Source organism: Prenolepis imparis, unplaced genomic scaffold (genome assembly GCF_030444845.1).
Source record: "Prenolepis imparis isolate NDT839.2.m4 unplaced genomic scaffold, iyPreImpa1.0 SCAF_13, whole genome shotgun sequence".
Taxonomy (NCBI): Eukaryota; Metazoa; Arthropoda; class Insecta; order Hymenoptera; family Formicidae; genus Prenolepis; species Prenolepis imparis.
In genome coordinates, this window is record NW_028141171.1 from 8,590,995 (window position 1) to 8,608,582 (window position 17,588).

At 29.7% G+C, this 17,588-nt stretch overlaps 2 protein-coding genes across 4 annotated transcripts; both read left to right on the forward strand.

The window, feature by feature from the left end:
* Positions 1-124: 124 nt before the first annotated feature.
* Positions 125-14,588, forward strand: LOC145944677 (SIN3-HDAC complex-associated factor). 3 transcript variants are annotated; one of them, XM_083053197.1, is made up of 6 exons: positions 125-217; positions 5,826-5,928; positions 6,311-6,464; positions 6,912-7,080; positions 7,445-7,604; positions 7,875-14,588. In XM_083053197.1, exons 2-6 carry the CDS (start codon positions 5,855-5,857, stop codon positions 8,290-8,292), a joined length of 975 nt encoding a protein of 324 aa, XP_082909323.1. In that variant the 5' UTR covers positions 125-217; positions 5,826-5,854; the 3' UTR covers positions 8,293-14,588. The 3 variants fall into 3 exon arrangements, with proteins under 3 accessions (XP_082909323.1, XP_082909325.1, XP_082909324.1); XM_083053199.1 differs by lacking the exon at positions 125-217 and adding an exon at positions 716-1,103; XM_083053198.1 differs by lacking the exon at positions 125-217 and adding an exon at positions 4,333-5,268.
* Positions 14,589-15,263: 675 nt separating this feature from the next.
* LOC145944676 (rhythmically expressed gene 2 protein) lies at positions 15,264-17,539 on the forward strand. Its single transcript, XM_083053196.1, has 3 exons — positions 15,264-15,668; positions 15,927-16,397; positions 17,404-17,539. The coding sequence occupies exons 1-3, from the start codon at positions 15,276-15,278 to the stop codon at positions 17,515-17,517; spliced, it is 978 nt and encodes a 325-aa protein (XP_082909322.1). The 5' UTR covers positions 15,264-15,275; the 3' UTR covers positions 17,518-17,539.
* The last annotated feature ends 49 nt before the right edge of the window (positions 17,540-17,588 follow it).

The window sequence follows — 17,588 nt, forward strand, 5'->3', positions numbered from 1 at the left end:
CACATGGAATGCGACAAAACTTTACTTCGCAACCAATCATTTGCCTCTTTGGAAACCGGCCATCAAGCGCGTCGCGCATATTCCCTAGGATTATTCCCTATGAATTCTCTTCCGGCGTGTGGCAGTACTGGCGTACGTACGCAGCGCGAAGAGCGTGCGCAAAACAGGCTCGTCCGAAAAGTGTCCGGCCGCCGTCACCTGTCTCGCGGATCTCGAGGTAAGTGTCCGTTTCATCGTGCCGCTTTATTAAGAAAAAGTCTTGGGAAGACGTAAGCGCGGCCGCGGTAACGCGTCGCGCAAAATTGTCGCCAATCGCGAGAGTGTCGCATGCCGATACGTTGCCGCACGACTGGCAAATATGTTCGCGACTGCCGACCTGCCGTCTGTCCCGCGTCATCGCGCGTCCCACGACTTTTCGCGACCGCGTCGCGACATCGCGACGGCGACGTCGCACCCAGGCTCCGCTCCTGTCACGCGAAATTCGACCGCGAACGCGATCTCTCTCGTCTCGCGCTCTCTCTCTCTCTCTCTCTCTCTCTCTCTCTCTCTCTCTCTCTCTCTCTCTCTCTCTCTCTCTCTCTCTCTCTCTCTCTCTCTCTCTCTCTCTCTCTCTCTCTCCCCCCCTTCTCTCCTTCTTGTTCTTCTTGTTCTTCTTGTTCTTGTTTGGCTCTTAGCTTGGCTTCTGCCCACTATACGGCCACGTTGTAATACTAAAATAGTTGGAGATGTTGTTAGTGAATCTGTATTGCTCTTCTTGTATTAGATTGTCTTATTGGAGAGTTTGAGATTGGCTGAGCTTCTAATGTTCTTGAGTGGTGTGTCTCTCTCTCTCTCTTGTGATTATGGCGCGGATTTCTCGCGGATTCACGTGAACAGCTTTACGCATCTTCGCGCGGCGTCGTCGCGCTCGTCGCTTCTCGAACGCGTTCTCGCATCTCGTACGCCGATGTACGATCGATTTCTCACAGTTGTAAATGCATAAATTGTGAATTATGTGTACAGTTGTGTCATATGTACCGCGCGTAAGCGTCGCGGGTATCGTCTGTCATGGCGCATGCCGCCTTCGTTATCGTACGGCCGACTCGAGCCACGGCAGATCTAAGGTTTGTTCGCGTTTCAACCGCGCTTTTTGCATTTTTATTTCCTTTCCCGTTCTCATCTTCGATATTTCGGCAGGAACTAATGCTCAACAGTTTTGTACATTTACTTTATTTGCGATATAATGGAAATAATACTTCTAATGCAGTTAAAAAAAGAACAGACTTCTCATCTGGATTGTCAACCTTTATCTAACCTAACCTAACCCTAACCCCTATTCTAACCTGCCTATCTATCTCTATGCACACGGTTTAAAGTTAATTGTTAAACTCGTATCAGATTGCATTTAAGATTAAAATTTGATTAAGGAGAATAAATTTTTAATGAAATTTCAATTTTGTTCTGATTAATCACATTCTTAATTTTCAATTCTTATACAGAGGATTTGTTTATTTTCCTTGTACAAGTTCTGTTGCTGAACATGCTTTCTAAATTTTATTATTGCAGTTTACTCTTTTTTTACTTCTTCCAGATGAGCAGTCTTTATTAAATGATAATCTAAGTCTATATCCATAAAGAACCTTAATCTAAGGTGAGAACGACTCTAAAAAATCGTACGGTGATTAATATTTGCGCGACGAAAACGATGTTTACGAATTCTGTCAATTCGACGCATTGTTGATCATATGAGCATGTGGATGAGGGGGTGTGAAGGGGGAGGGGGCGGGAGAAGAAAGGGAAATGGGGGCCACGATGGCGGCCGCCACGCTCGTACACATCCTTTCTCGCGACCCTCTTCGACTCCCTTTCGTCGTCCTGTCGCGCGTCGTCAACTGCGTGCAATGAGGGGAAAGCGCATTAACATTTTTTTCTCGCATGCGCAGGCGCATTTGAACTTACACATTCAACGCCAGCTCCTTTACTTAGGGCAAATCTGCAATTATTAAAGAAATTAAATTAATAAAGAATTATAAGAAACGTAATACACATAGTGTAAGAGAGAAATATATGTCAATTTTTATAGGAAATTCGAATAATCACTACATATTGTTAATTTTATTTGCAAATATTAAAAATTAATTATTTCCAGATTTAATTTTTTATCAAAATAATATGTAGTTCTCTCAGTATATACATGCATGTTTGTTATGGATTCTTAGTTTATCTATGACTTTAAATAACATCACTCTCTCATGTAGAAAAACTATCATAATCAATTCTTCAATTAATGATGAGATTAATTTTACTTTTTTTATGGACATCTGTTCCTTTTGGAAAATGCAACATCACTTTTCTTTTTTAATTTTTCTAATTTAAAAAATGCCACATAATCATTGATATTTTATATTATATATATAGCAATTAAGTTTCTCGATATTTGTCATTAATTAGGATCTATTTATTAATAGGCACGTGATTGTAGTTCAAGTCAACCCTTCGTTAATCGATAAAGAACTAAAGACGAACTAAAAATTTGTGATCCAAAAATGTAAAATTCAAGCGAAGCTTTAGACTCCAAGGATTTATGAATCCAAAAATATAATTTTGCAGTTAATATAAAGCGATTTAATTTGATAAGAATTTGCAGCAAAAATCGGTAAGGAGAAGCGAGAGAGAGAAAGAAGAAATGAAGTGCACAATGTAGAAAACAGCGATGCCATGTCGACAAAACATGGATGAGCTAAAAATAGCACAAAGCACAAAACAGAGTGCAACGTGCGGATTATTATGTGAGGCGCGGCTGTTCTCAAAATAACGCTGTTTTTTTATATATATATATATGTATATGCTTATCCATATTTTCTTCTGGCACAAAATTTCTCGTGTAACGAAAGCTATGAAATTCGCTCGAAAATGCGCAAAGCTCACAACATTCGATATTCGAAATGTTAATAATATATGTATTAGAAATAAATATACTGCACATAAATAAATACATAACTGTAATTTAAAAAAAAATTAAATATGAATATAGTTATATCATTAAATGTATAAAAATATATAGATCTCGCGATAGAAATAAAGATTTGCGCGCACGTAAATAAATAATTATTGGTAGCTATCAATTAGTAATTTTGTACGATTGTTTTATCTCACAGTGAGATACATGCAATCAGTTGCACCGCTATCAACGATGGCCTTCGAGAGATCGGTCAATATTGATTAATGATCGAAAATACATTAGCACAGTTCGCGGTAAACAAAGCTCCCAAAGATCGCCATATTTTTTTCATTCTTGAATCGGATTAAATTAAATTGTCAAATCAAAAGAGAGAATATGTATAAAAATAATATTATTTATTCGGACAATCGTGTCGACTATCCTCTTCAAGGGTGATGGTCTACATTTTTTGGAGTTGGAAGATAATTATGAGACAAAAAACTCTTTCTCTCTCGCGCTCTCTTTCTAGAAGCATAATAGATAAAGTAAATATAATAGTATATTTTTCTACATTTTACTTATTGTTAAAGGATACTCTTGACATCCTAAGATCCTGAAATTTTATTAGCTTATCGATCCAATATCGGAAAAATAATAAATCAAGAATAAGATGTCAAATAATTCCCTTTAGATTTAAGACAATATTGGAAACGAATCTTCCATTTGCGGGTGTAAGTACTTGTTTGTACTCTAACCTTGTCATTCGAAAGTGTTTCGTTAGCGAAACGATGGATACGTGAACGAGTGCACGTGTGCACATAGTCGAGAGTCAGTTCCGAAGGAGAACGAGTTTGTCGAGAGAGTATCTACATCTCTCTCGATCTCTCACTGTCGGCCAATCGAGATTGCGAATTCGGTCCACACCCCCCGCTAGGCCTCTTTGCCTATTGGCTGATCGTTTAATCGTGACGTCGCTGACCCGCTTTTAAAATTCGGTAAACAAGATCTCGCGAGAGCTTGGCAAACTGCTCGACGATAATGCATGCACGATAAACGAATGAAAATGCTCAAATTACTCCGTATAAATTGCTAAATGCGATTAAACAGATATTTCTGCGCAGCTTTCGATCACTCGTATTTATTTTTAAATGACAATATTGAAAGTATTTCAGGTTGAGAGGGATAGAAAAATCGTAGCTGCGAAACGTCATTAATATAAATTTTCATGTGAATTATTTATAAATAAGATTTTATTTTGCCAAATTAAAGTCATGGTTCGGAATAAAATTATTATTTTGAATCAGTCGATTGATACCTCTCAAGGCAGGTAAACGCAAAATACAACGCTTGCAATTAGTCAAAGAGGATGAGGAAGATAGGGAACGGGGAGGGGATTTGCGCGAATACGACGAACGTGGAGGGGGAACGGGAGGACTGCGCATGCGCGCGCTGCTTGGTGACGCTACCCGGTGCGCACGTATGCATAGCCACGCTTCTTCTTGCACGTCTTGTACGAGCGTCGCGGTTGCCGAGTGTACCGATATCGTTGTAAACAAGCGTCTGTGTGTTTATCTAAAAGTATTATTGATTATATTATTAAACACAAGATTATCGATATCTTAAATAAACTGGAAAGAAAAGGGGACGAGTGCTAGGAAAGTGGATAAGTGTTGCTCTATCAAAGCGCGGCGACAGATTTTCTCTTCCATTTTGAAAGAAGAACAAGTGGCAGATGCAAATCGGCGTTATTTCTTGAATAGAGAACGCTCGTCGATGTGATTTTTGTTTTCGATATCATCGGTGTTTATTCTATAAAAAATTCACCGAGTATCAAAAACGCGGAGTGCCGCTTTCGTTCTAAAGAGACAGATATCCGCACGTATCCATTTTGGGAGAATAAGTGACCGGATTAAAACGGCGTCATTTATATACTTGTCATAAGTAACTTGCATATTTGGCAAAAGTTTTGACACCGTAATAGTATCAATTTTGGAAGAAGATAATTATTACAGAGGCGAAGAAGTGCGTCGCTGTGGCTCGAAAAGGACAGATATCCTTATTTTGGAGTAAGGAGAACACGTGATCGTGTCCGGCGTCGTTTCTGATATATTTGGCGACGTGTTTCTCGTCGACCTTGTGACAGTGTTGCTTCCATTAATTTCAACAAGTTGGAATATCGACCTCTTTTTGCGCTTCTTCGACGAAACATGAAGCTGATCGTAAACGCGCTCAATGAAATTAATGATTATCGTGATAATTTTGATAAAGACTTGATGTTATTTTCCTGTTTATCACTACGACCATATATTTTGGACAATAATACATTTTCATTACTTCGTGAACATCAGGCATGTCTAACTTCAAATATATCAATCTTAATTTAACATATTGTACAATTTCATGGCATTTATTTTTATACTATGTGAAATTCGCACAAGGTCTATCCTTATAAATTGTTTTACATTTTATGAGAAATTTGGATTTTTATAAAATTTTCCATAAATATTCTTAAATTTTAGATATTTTTTGTTGCATATATATCGTCAGTTAAGTTTTTGTTATGAGATATGTATATATACCATATAAAATCCATACAAGACAGTATATTCTTATAAATTATTTTACATTTAAATCAAATCTTGATTTCTAAATTACTTTGTACATGTATATTTTTATATCCAACAATTTTCTATTTGAATATATTTTAACTTTTGGAATGTTTGTACTGTGAAAAGAATTTAAACAAATAATATTTTTATGAATATTTTTATATATTTTAACTTTTAATATGATAATAAAATCAGTAAAAAAACAGCTTGGAAATTTTGTTGAAATAAAATTTAACTGTTTATGTTAGATATGCAATATATATATTTATAATAATATAGTATTGTTTAAATTACAGAAACGATAGTGATTCATATAGCAGACAGGATGTTCAGTTTTCACAAACCAAAGGTGTACCGATCTAGTACAGGCTGCTGCATTTGTAAAGCCAAATCTAGCAGGTAAAGAAATATGCTAAAGTTGTGTGTGTGTGTGTGTGTGTGTGTGTGTGCGCGCGCGCGCGCGCGTGCATGCTATGTATTACAATAATAATAAACTTGTAATAAAAATTAGTGTTTAATTATATTAATATTTATTTTAGTATATTGTTACACAATTATTTGAAAAATTATATATAATTTATAATGCAGATTTATATATATATAATGTTATTTATTATGAATTAGTATCACACACACACATGATATATTACAATTATATATATTTTATTATCATAATATTTTATTTTTAATAATTTTTTTATAATAAATTTTATAATTAAAAAAAGTTAATATATATTGTATGTATTTTATATTTCATAAATTCTTATAAATTCTGTTACAGTTCGAGATTTACAGACAGTAAAAAGTATGAAGACGACTTTATGCCATGTTTTCAACTTGAGGAGAGGCGTAGCGGTGAAATATGTAATGCATGTGTGCTTCTAGTTAAGAGATTCAAGAAGCTACCTCCAGGAAGTAATCGCAACTGGAAACATGTTAGTATCTTAAATCATTATCTTGACAAACTATTATCAATATTAATATTAAATTTAAATTCAAGAATTCAAGAAATTAGAATTAGAAAATGGAGTATATATATAATATATAAGTCAACACATAGACGCAGAAAGTGGACGCAACAAATTTATATATCAAAACCTTTTTGTTTTATTGTTAAATTAAAAATTATATAAATATATTATTTTTCAGTAAATATCTTACTAACTAATCAAGATATCAAAAATATTCTTAATAATACTTAATAAGAAAGATGATGCATATTATTTGCATTAATTTTTCTAAACTGATGTTGCTGCTATTATATGCATCTTTTCTTGTTATAAAAAATATTTAAAAAGATTATAATTATTTCTGTAATTGAAGACATAATCTTGTAATTTTAGAATTATTTTTTCCTAAGGAAGAAAAATTTGTTTGTGCAGGTTGTGGATGCACGTGCCGGTCCGGGTATTAAATCGCTGACAAAATTTAAAGCAAAAAATAAAAGGAAGCTGAAGGATAAACCTGACAAGTTTGGCAAAAAGAAACACATTTATATAAAAACAGAGACAGATCGAGAACAAAGTCCGGCGATGAGCGACGATTTAACCGGTTAGTTACAAAATTTTAATTAGAAACAAGATTTTGTTTATATATTTTATTTATATAGTAATATAAACATTTATATATATATAAATTTGTTAATATAATTATAGTTCTATATTAAATGTATAAGAGTTTATTTTTAATCAAAATCAATTAATCTAATAAGTTTGAAAAAAACTATAGAAATAAAATATTATTAGATTATAGAAAAAAAGTATATGTATTAATTTTTTTATCAATCTAACATATGATTTAGCATTGAAAAAATGTTAAACTTTTTATGCCAATAACATACAATAAAAGGCTAATATTTGTATATATCTTAATGATAATATTTGATAAACAATAACAATCGTTTTATTCTTTACAGAAGATTACAGATTAACGGATAGTAAAATTTCGAGCAGATCAGAAAGCGCTTCGGACGACGACGATATTAATACTAGTGAAAAACAATTGGATCTCACTTCTGAAGATCAAGATATTAAAGAAGACGATTTTAATTTCATTGATTTATCATATTACAAAAGGTAATATAAAAATGTTTTAATTATTTAATTGATTTTTATAGATTATAACGAAGAATTTAAAAAATACTAAGAATATTTTTATACTATAAATAAGTACTTCTATACATTTGCATTTATTCAGCATTTTTTAATGATTTGTTGCGGCAATATCTTTAAAGATGCCAATGTGTATACACATGACGAGATCACCTATTATACCTATATTATACCTATTATACCTATTGTACCTATTATAGATTATTATTATCATTATTATTTTGTTTTGTTTAGGGAAGTGATTTGTTGCGGCAGCATCTTCAAAGGTGCCAATGGCGAGGTAATAATATACCCTCCTTTTCTCAAACCCTGCATAAGCTGCTTTACCAGGCGGCAGCTTACTGCTTCTTTGGCATCTGTTAGTCCCATTCACAGTTCGGCATCTGTTAGTCCTGCTCATAGCGTCGAATCTACATCATCGTCAAATACGGAAACAAATTCCAAACAAAGTACCAAGACATTCAGCGATTCGTCATCTGATTCCGGTTACGACGAGTCTTCTAATCAGTATGAAAGCAAAATAGCAAAGAACGTTCAGATCAAAGAAGATGTGGAGATGGAAGAATCCATAGAGCTTGAACAATTATCGAATTGCAAATCCTTGCAAACTATCAATGTCGGTAATCAGTCACTTCAGTCGGTCTCCAATTAATGTCGGCCCTTCGTAGAAAGTTAATTTATTCCTTTACTTATAAAAAAATATGCATAAATATGTACATATATACATACATATACGGGGTATCCATATAAATTATTAAATAATTTTTTAATCACAGATTTCTCTCTCAATTGAAATCTTTATTTGGAAAATTTTTATAATTTGAAAGATTTTCAAAAATCTTTCAGAGTTAGAAAGAAATGTTTCTTTATAACAAAAAATTTTAATTTTTAATTCTGAGATATAACATAAACAAGGCTAATTTTTGACATTCGACTCTTGCAATATTTATTTATTTTTTGTTTATTTTAGATTACAAAATTCTTAAACTCTTCTTAAATTCTTAAATTATCCTTTGAATTTCAATTTGAAGACGATTCTTCCCTGTGGAGAATATTCGAATTTTAACTATGAAATATAAGATTTTTTATCTTATTTAATATTTAAATTGCTTTTTCTTATATTGTTATTAATTCAAAATGTTGAATAAATAATAAAGCAAAAACTTTTCTTTTATATAGAAATTTAATATAATTTATATAAATTAATATAAATTAATATTTTATATTAAAAAAATTAATATATATATACTATTTTAATAGAATAAAAGAAAAGAATTTTCTAGGATTTTAAAAGAAATATTTGGTGATTAAAGAATAATACAATAAGAATACTTAATGACAGTGAAAATGTTTAATTTGAATATCATTTACGAGAAAAGTGTCATAACTATTAAACTTTGTCTTTTCAAATAAAAAAATTTTTTTGTTCCAAACATTTTGGAATTTAATATCTTGAAACGTCATTAATTTATTGCAGTACATATGGATCACCCTGTATATATGCAGATAGATTTAAGCTTAGGGTTAATAAAGTGCACTATTCCCGGGCAGCAAAATGGCTCTGAAAGGGTTTTAATCTTCATTTTGAAGGTTTAAATGCCATTTGGATGCAATTTATCATGTTAAGAATAATAAAGTTAATTCTAGCGATGGACTGACGTAAACCGCCATTTCTCGAGCCGATAATCTTTAAGTCTTAAGGTTTAGCAATATAAACAACACATCAAAGTACTGTGATGATATTGTAAAGTAAGAGACGCTCAGATTTCTTACACTAAACAGCGGTTCAAACTGGTGGTTTACGCTCTCGCCTTTCTACACTCAAGTGCCACTGCTTAAAAATATACACAAGCTGTGCTAGAACAACTAAAGCCAACAATCCCGATAAAAAAGTATTATAGAATCTTCATAAATTGTATATATATTATAAATTATTTAAAAATGTTAATAATATAAGAATGAGATTTTTCATATGACATTACTTAATAATTTAAAATTCAATTACAAATATAGGGCAAAAAAAATTTGGAATTAAAATTTCGACATTTTTTGTCGAAAAATAATTACCTAAATTAACTAGAGTTGATTTTTTAGAAGGATATTTGACAGTTGTTTTAGAACATCTTGTACACAAGCTCCATGCTGCCAATCTATTCTCGCCCGGGTCCAAAAAGTGAAGATAGAAAGAGACGGGTTTTTGCATTTACTTCCGAGTCACGCGACGCTCCATGACATAAATTAATAAATAGCGATTACATTGACGATCCAAGTCGATAGCAATAAATAAAGACAAACATTTATACAGCGGCGCGACTGACAAAGCCTGTTAGTCTGTATTTAGACAGTATTAGTAGAAAAAAATGACAGAAAAAAAGATATAGATCTAGATTAAAAAAGAAAAAAATGAAAGTGGCAATCAGATTGGCAAACTGGACCAGCGAATTTTTGATAGGTAATTTTAGAGAATATAATACTTAGAGATATTTCTATAGAGAGAGAAGAGAGAGACACAAAGGAAAGGAGAAAAAAGAATAAATAAAAACTGTTAGTTCCTAGTTAATAAAGAAGAGGTGGGCACATTTTGATTATACGTTTAGCGCACGTTTGTTCAATTCTGATTTTATAGGAGGTCTTCCAGATTATCTTTTATCATCTATAGATCTTTTATCAATTTGTAATCAATTTTTCTTCAACGACAATATGAAAGATTGATTGCAAGCCAGTCACAAAATCCATAGACGATGATCTGTACAAATCTTTATTGGGCAGAAGAAGATAGTCGGAAATGTAAGTCGAAGTTATTTAATGTAAAAACAAGAAATAGTTCTAACCATTTCTGACTATTTTCTTGATACTTAGCGCTAAACGTGAGGAAAAAACGGGCTAAAAAATGTATAAGCCGAGTACCTGCTGAAGACAAGTCACAACTGTGATCATATGGTTGTTTTCAGTTGTTTTTTTGTCGTTTTAATTGAACGCACAAAAAGAAAAAAAATAACTATTTGATAATATGCAAGAATAGTTTGAAATAATATGTGTCCGTTGCAATAACTAGAAATTATTGGAATCTGTTTGATATATTAAGTTGATGAAAATAATTTGCTTGCATTTGTTTGTTTTTATCAATTTAAGAATAATATAAAAAAATTATAAACAATCAACTTAATATCCACACGGATTCAATAAAGTCAGGATTATGTACCTAGGATCTACATATATATCGAGAATTAATTAAACTGAGAATTGATTATCGATTGATTCAAAAATCCGTGGAATTAAGGGCCAGTTTTTCAAAACTTATAAAAAATTCCAAATAATTTTTTTTTTAGTGTGATACATATTGCATACGCGATAATAAAATACTTAAATATTCGAAAAGTAAAATATATTTTCACACTTTGGGATATAGAGAACCACGGATCTATAAATTATTATATATTTGAGAAGAAAGGCTAAATAATGACTCTTGGCTTAAAGATTGGATCTGATTTACAAAAATAAGAAATGTGCAATAGGCATTATCAATACCGTCCAATACTAAGCGAGTCATTTTTTGTCTTATTCAAGAAAAGAATTGGGACTAGTGTTATTTGTAAAATTTTTCCAGATTGTAATAATCAAAATTATAGATTTGATGGCGTTTTATTATAATAAAAAAATAAAAAAAAAAAAAAAGAAAATATAAACTTGTTTTATAAAATTAAATTAAAATAATAGTATCAAAACAAATTAAAAATTTGATAAAATTTGATAAAATTAAATACGTATATTAAAATTAATATTATGTAAATTAGCTAAAATTAAATTAAAATGTAAATTAAAATATAAAAATTAAAGATGATATGTAATTGCCGGCAATTATGTATAATTATTTATACATCAAAGTTTTCTGAAGTGCAAAGTTCTAGATCTCGGATTTTTGGATCCGCCATTGAATCGCGTAACATCGTCTGGAAAATCGGGGAAAAGCTAGTTTAAATTGCCCATCGGATTTGCGAAAACTCATCGACAATCATATAACCAGGAAACGATAACAGTTTTTTCATAATCAAACATCGAAAAGTTTGATCTATCAAAGGAGCGCCAATCGATCACATTTTCCCGCGATAGATCATAATTGTACATTTCTTGTATGATCTCTTATTATTTCTTTACTGTGAAATATATATAATACTAATAATTATTATATCGTCTCCCTATTATAATTTATCGTAATTAATATTTGTGATGATCGAGACTGAATCACATATAGCTCACAAACAAACATAAGTTTATATTTAAATTAAATTTAGCATTTAATATTTTTATTTAAATCTAAATTTACATTTAAATTAAATTTAGCATTTAATATTTTATAAAGATAAACAACACTTGGCAAAGAATTGCTATGATTTCGTCTGGATTATATATATATAGATTGTTTTATTTATTTATTTGATAAGCCGACTCTCTCGCAACTAAGTTTAATATTCCTTTTCTACGTAAATTTATATATATATATTGTATACATGTATATATATTTTTATACAGATCAGTAAAGTTTGCTTCACGATTTCTTTAGCACATGATTGTTTTTAACATCAAAAAACGCGGTTGAGAGATAATAGAGATGACAATGATTGTCAATGTATTGTGAAAATTATGCATTTCTTATATTATTAAGTAATCAATTAATATAATATTAGGATTATTAAATTGATATTGATTAATTAATATTAGTAAATATCATTAAATATATACTGATATGTGATATGTTAATTGATTAATATTAATTAGCTAATATTATATTAATTTTATCAATGATATTAAATTAAAGAAAAAATTGCAAAATAGTTGCAAATATGGCGTTGTAAATGACGTATCAATGTAATAATAGAAAAATATTCGAGTATTTAAAGAAAATACTCGAATTTTAGAATAGTGGACAAAAATAAATTAAAATTGAAGCTCTATTGATGAAAAAGATATGAAGATATTGTGTGTATATTTATATACACACACAAAAAAGTACAGGATACAAAAATTTACTTATAGATCTATCAATTTTTAACTATCTAGTAATTTTTTATTAAATTAATAATTTAATAAAAAAAATAATATATAAAATACATTTATATAAAAATACAGTAACTTAAAATTATATACAAATATCGTGAAGACAATTGTAAAAGGAGCGAAAGATCAACGAAATTATTTAAATAAAGCGCTCTTTTAATATTGTATTGCAAAATTTCTGTAATTATAAAAACACTAAAACTGTACTTTTTTAAACTGTAAAATTATTGTATATATATAGTTTTACAGTAAAAATGAAATTTTATGGTCAAAGTATTTTAGAAAATAATGTGATTTTACGGTTAAAAAATTATACTTAAAACTTATTGTAAGAGAGCAACAAAAAATATTTTCTCTTTTAATTTCATGATAGCTAACTTATTTATAATAAATTTAGAAACCGTGCATTAACTCTCTGTGCATTAAATATCAGTAGAATTGATTTATCGATATCAATATCACCGACGTATTGTTCATGATTTTGTGCAAATTTTTGTTATTCTATCAAATTATTGATATATCTCAAAATGATAAATATTCAGTTTCTATATAATTAATAATTAATTTGCGAGAACATGCGGTAATAATGTTATATTTTTGCCGAAAAAAAAATTAATCTAATTTGATTAAGTTGATTAAGTTTATTTATAACGTAAATTGAATAATTTATATATATAATATATACACACATGCATAAATTATAATTTTAATAATAGACAAAGAGACAATTGGATTGTGTTCACAAAATTTTTGATATATACATGCATTTTCTATAAATATATCTAAAAGGTACAAATTTTATCATAATAATAAAATATTCACTATAATAAAAGCGCGTGTTCTCGTGTATTAAAATTTAATTGATAAAAATGTTTAAAGAGAATCTTAATGTTGATATGTCCACAGATGCGTTATTATATAATTTATATCTCTCATAAGCATTTCGGAAATTTTGAAATTTTTATATTATAAAATATAATAATTAAAAATAATATACATATGTATATGTATGTATATATAAATAATTTATTTCAATTCTCTTAACAATAAAATTACTTATTTTAAATTAATTGAAACTTATTGAAATTTATATTAAATTTGTTTTCTACATATAATATATATATGTATGTATATATATATATATATATATATATATATATATATATATATATCACAAAAAATTAATTTTATATATATAATTCTTTTAAATATATCCGTCAATTTAATATATTTAAAAACTTCAATACTCCAAAAGCTTTTGTGAGAGATTTAAGCGAAGAGTGAACATACAATTTTGCATAAACATTAAAAATAACGATTGTGAGACTGACCAATATATCTAGATAACATTTTTTACGCTGCAATATGCGTATGTGTGTAAGGGCGAGATTAATCGATCGTTTGTGCAAATATGAAATTTTAACGACAAAACCGACGACTGCCGTAAAAAATTAATATATTAATATATTATGTTGATTAAAGAAATTCATTCGTTTTTTTTTTCTACAGAGTTTTGATAAAGTTATAATAATAGATGAAAAAGATTAATAAACTAAAACGAATGAATTTTTTAATATCAATCTAAATATATGTTATATATTATTATCATCTCGTTATATATATATATATAATAGTTATATTACATATATATATATGTATAAAATAATTAAGATTATGTATAATTAGGTATATTATATATTGTGTATATTTATAAGGGACATTATTATATTGTCGGCGATAATCTCGTCGGTTCTCATTGGCCGAAAACTTTTTTTTAAATTTTGGCCGGAATATTGTGCAACGGACGGGACGATCGATTCTTTTTATAATAAGAAAAAAATGCGCCACCTTGTATCCATGTACAACTTTGTAATAAACCAATTTATTTATAAATTGGTTATTTCTTTTAATGTTATATATAATATTATATATAATATTTTAATACTCTCTGCTTAAAATAGATTACTTTGTCTTTTTTTATTGGAGACTTAAAAAAATATACCGTTATGAAAAAATGAAATTTGTTTATAACAAAGAAAACAGGATAATAAGAGTCAAGTGGAAAACAACGCGAATAAACGTTTTCATATATATATATATATCTTTTCAAAAATTCTTTATTAATTAAATGTTTTGGCATATATCTTTTCGGACTATTTTCTCAGTACTGTTAATAAAATTATTTGTTGTATTCAGAAATATACGATACAAAAATAAATAACAACTACAAGAAATAAAAATTGTAAAAATCGTCTTCATCGAATATACAACGATTCAGACAAAAATGTCATCGTGCGCAAAATTAAAAAAATAATATGCATATGAAGAAAAATGCAATCAAAGAGCAAAATTTTAACAGAGACAAAGAACGCAGAGAGAAAGCAACTATCAAAATGTAAAAATTGTTGCCAAAAAGTGATTTATTTAATATAAATAACATTTTCAAAGAAAGAGGAGGTGACATAATATGCGCGGGTCTTTCAAATCTTGAAAAAACTCGATCGACCGACAGATGATCGAGATTTCGATAATCGGACTTTATTCTTCAGTCACCAGATGTCACTGGCATCTTTGTGAATTATGTGTGTAGAGTGTTTTATCGCGGCTGCAACTTGCTCCTTTAGCCCTTTTATCCAAAGTATTCTGAAATCATCAAGAATCTCTCTCTCAGCGAAATCTGTTAAGGATATGATTAATCGTGTTCGGCCTCGTCTTGTAACTTTCGATGTAACCGGCACGCTGTTAATGACGAAGCTCGAACAGCATTACAGCGAGATTGGTTCTCAACATGGTTTATTCGTCGAACCCAAAAAATTGGCGCAAAGTTTTAAAAGCAATTTCACGCAGCTTAGCAAGGAGCACCCGATATATGGCAAGCACACTGGTTTAGGATGGGAGAATTGGTGGAGAACAATCGTGCATAATGTATTCAGAGATCAGCATGCTTCTGTGTCAAAGAATCAATTGGACAAGGTGTTGTAAATGATTATTTTATAAAATACAATGATACTTGTATAAATTTCAGAAAAGTGTAACAAATCTCCTGTGCATAGAAATATTTTATATAATTTATTTCTTATACTATTTACTATCCATTTTTATACTTATTATATTTATTTTAATTTAATATAAATTATAATTTTATATTAACATACATTTTTATACTAAATATTTAATCTCATTTTTATTTTCTTAACTATCGTTAACTCCATTTATTATTTTCTTTTCCAGGTTGCTGACAGCCTGATAGAATGTTACGGCACCAGCAGATGCTGGCACAAGTATCCTGGTGCTATTGATTTACTCGACTACTTGCGAAAAAGGGATATTATTCTGGGTGTCATCTCGAATTTTGATGTACAATTAGAATCAGTCCTCAAGGATACTCAAATTCATCAATATTTTACCTTTGTTTTGACATCGTATGATTTTGGTGTGGAAAAGCCAAGCTTACCAATATTCAAGGAAGCGTTAAGATTAGTGAAGCATCTACGAGAGGAGGAAATATCTCCTCAAGAAGCGATACATATTGGTGATAGACTGGACAATGATTATTTTGGAGCGAAAAACGCTGGTTGGAATGCTTTGTTAATTAAACATGAAGATGAGATTGATGAGAGCAAAATACCCAAAGAAGATATTTTTGGAAGTTTGAAGGAGCTTCAGGAACACTTTAGGATGATATTTGGAACGAATTACATAGTATGATGATAATATTATCTCTTTCTTTTTTGTTATTTGATATTAGATTTATTTAGTAGAACAGTTTTATAATGACAGAATTATTATTGATCAGGAGAAATGAATATGCAAGTTTGAGATTTAATCTTTCTTTATCTTATATTTTAATCTCTTTGTATAGGTATTTATAGACATTTAAACATGAATATTCAGTAAATATGATATATCTTAAATCGTATGCTCGTTAAAATAATCAAGAAAAGATCTAATCTGGTTTTGATAATAATTATTAAATATTACGTAAAGAAACAATAACTCTTATACATATTATGAAATTTTTATTGTATATATTATTATAGCATTAGATTTGATTTTTAAAAATCTCGTAATTATATATAAGCCTTAAATTATAAAAAAAAAAAGATCTTTATAATGTAGAAATTGAATAATATAACGAAATACATACAAGAACGTTGTATATTAAATATATGTGGGTGGTATCGCGGTATCACATGCTCTTTCCGGGTACGGCGATATATATCCGCAAGATATATATCCGATTCTGTTCTGCGTCTTTATAATATAATATAATTATCCACATAATCATCGTAAAAGTTATTATAAAGTAATCCACATAATTTTAATCTTTTTTTTTATAAAGAAAAACTTTGAAAAAGAATATGAGAAAAACTTGAAGCTATTTTTCTTTACATGTATGTCAAAAATTGCTTACAACTATTACTTATCAGAAATGTTAGCTGTTTGTTGTCAAATAATGAAATCGAATGAATATATGTATTATAAAATTATATATATAATATAATTATTAAATAATATTAATTATATATAATTATTATATATATATATATATATAATAAATATAATTATATTATATATATAATTATAAATATCTCCTAATATGCTCCAATTCGTAAAATAAGACGTATGCAATGTGAACTTATCTTTTTCTCAGAAAATGAGAGGTATACTTTCTATATTATACATACATAATCCGCGGCTTGCGTAGGCGGGATACGGCGATGTGACATCACGTCGGAGCGAACAGAAGAGGCAAGATGGGGAGGAGAGACTCGCGTGCGAGCGGCGCGCCGTTACTCGTCGGTGGTCCACGGCGAAGTGAACTCACGCTCACGCGTCGTCCAGCATCCCGATCCCTGGAGAGCCATTGGGAGATGCACGATCGATAACGCG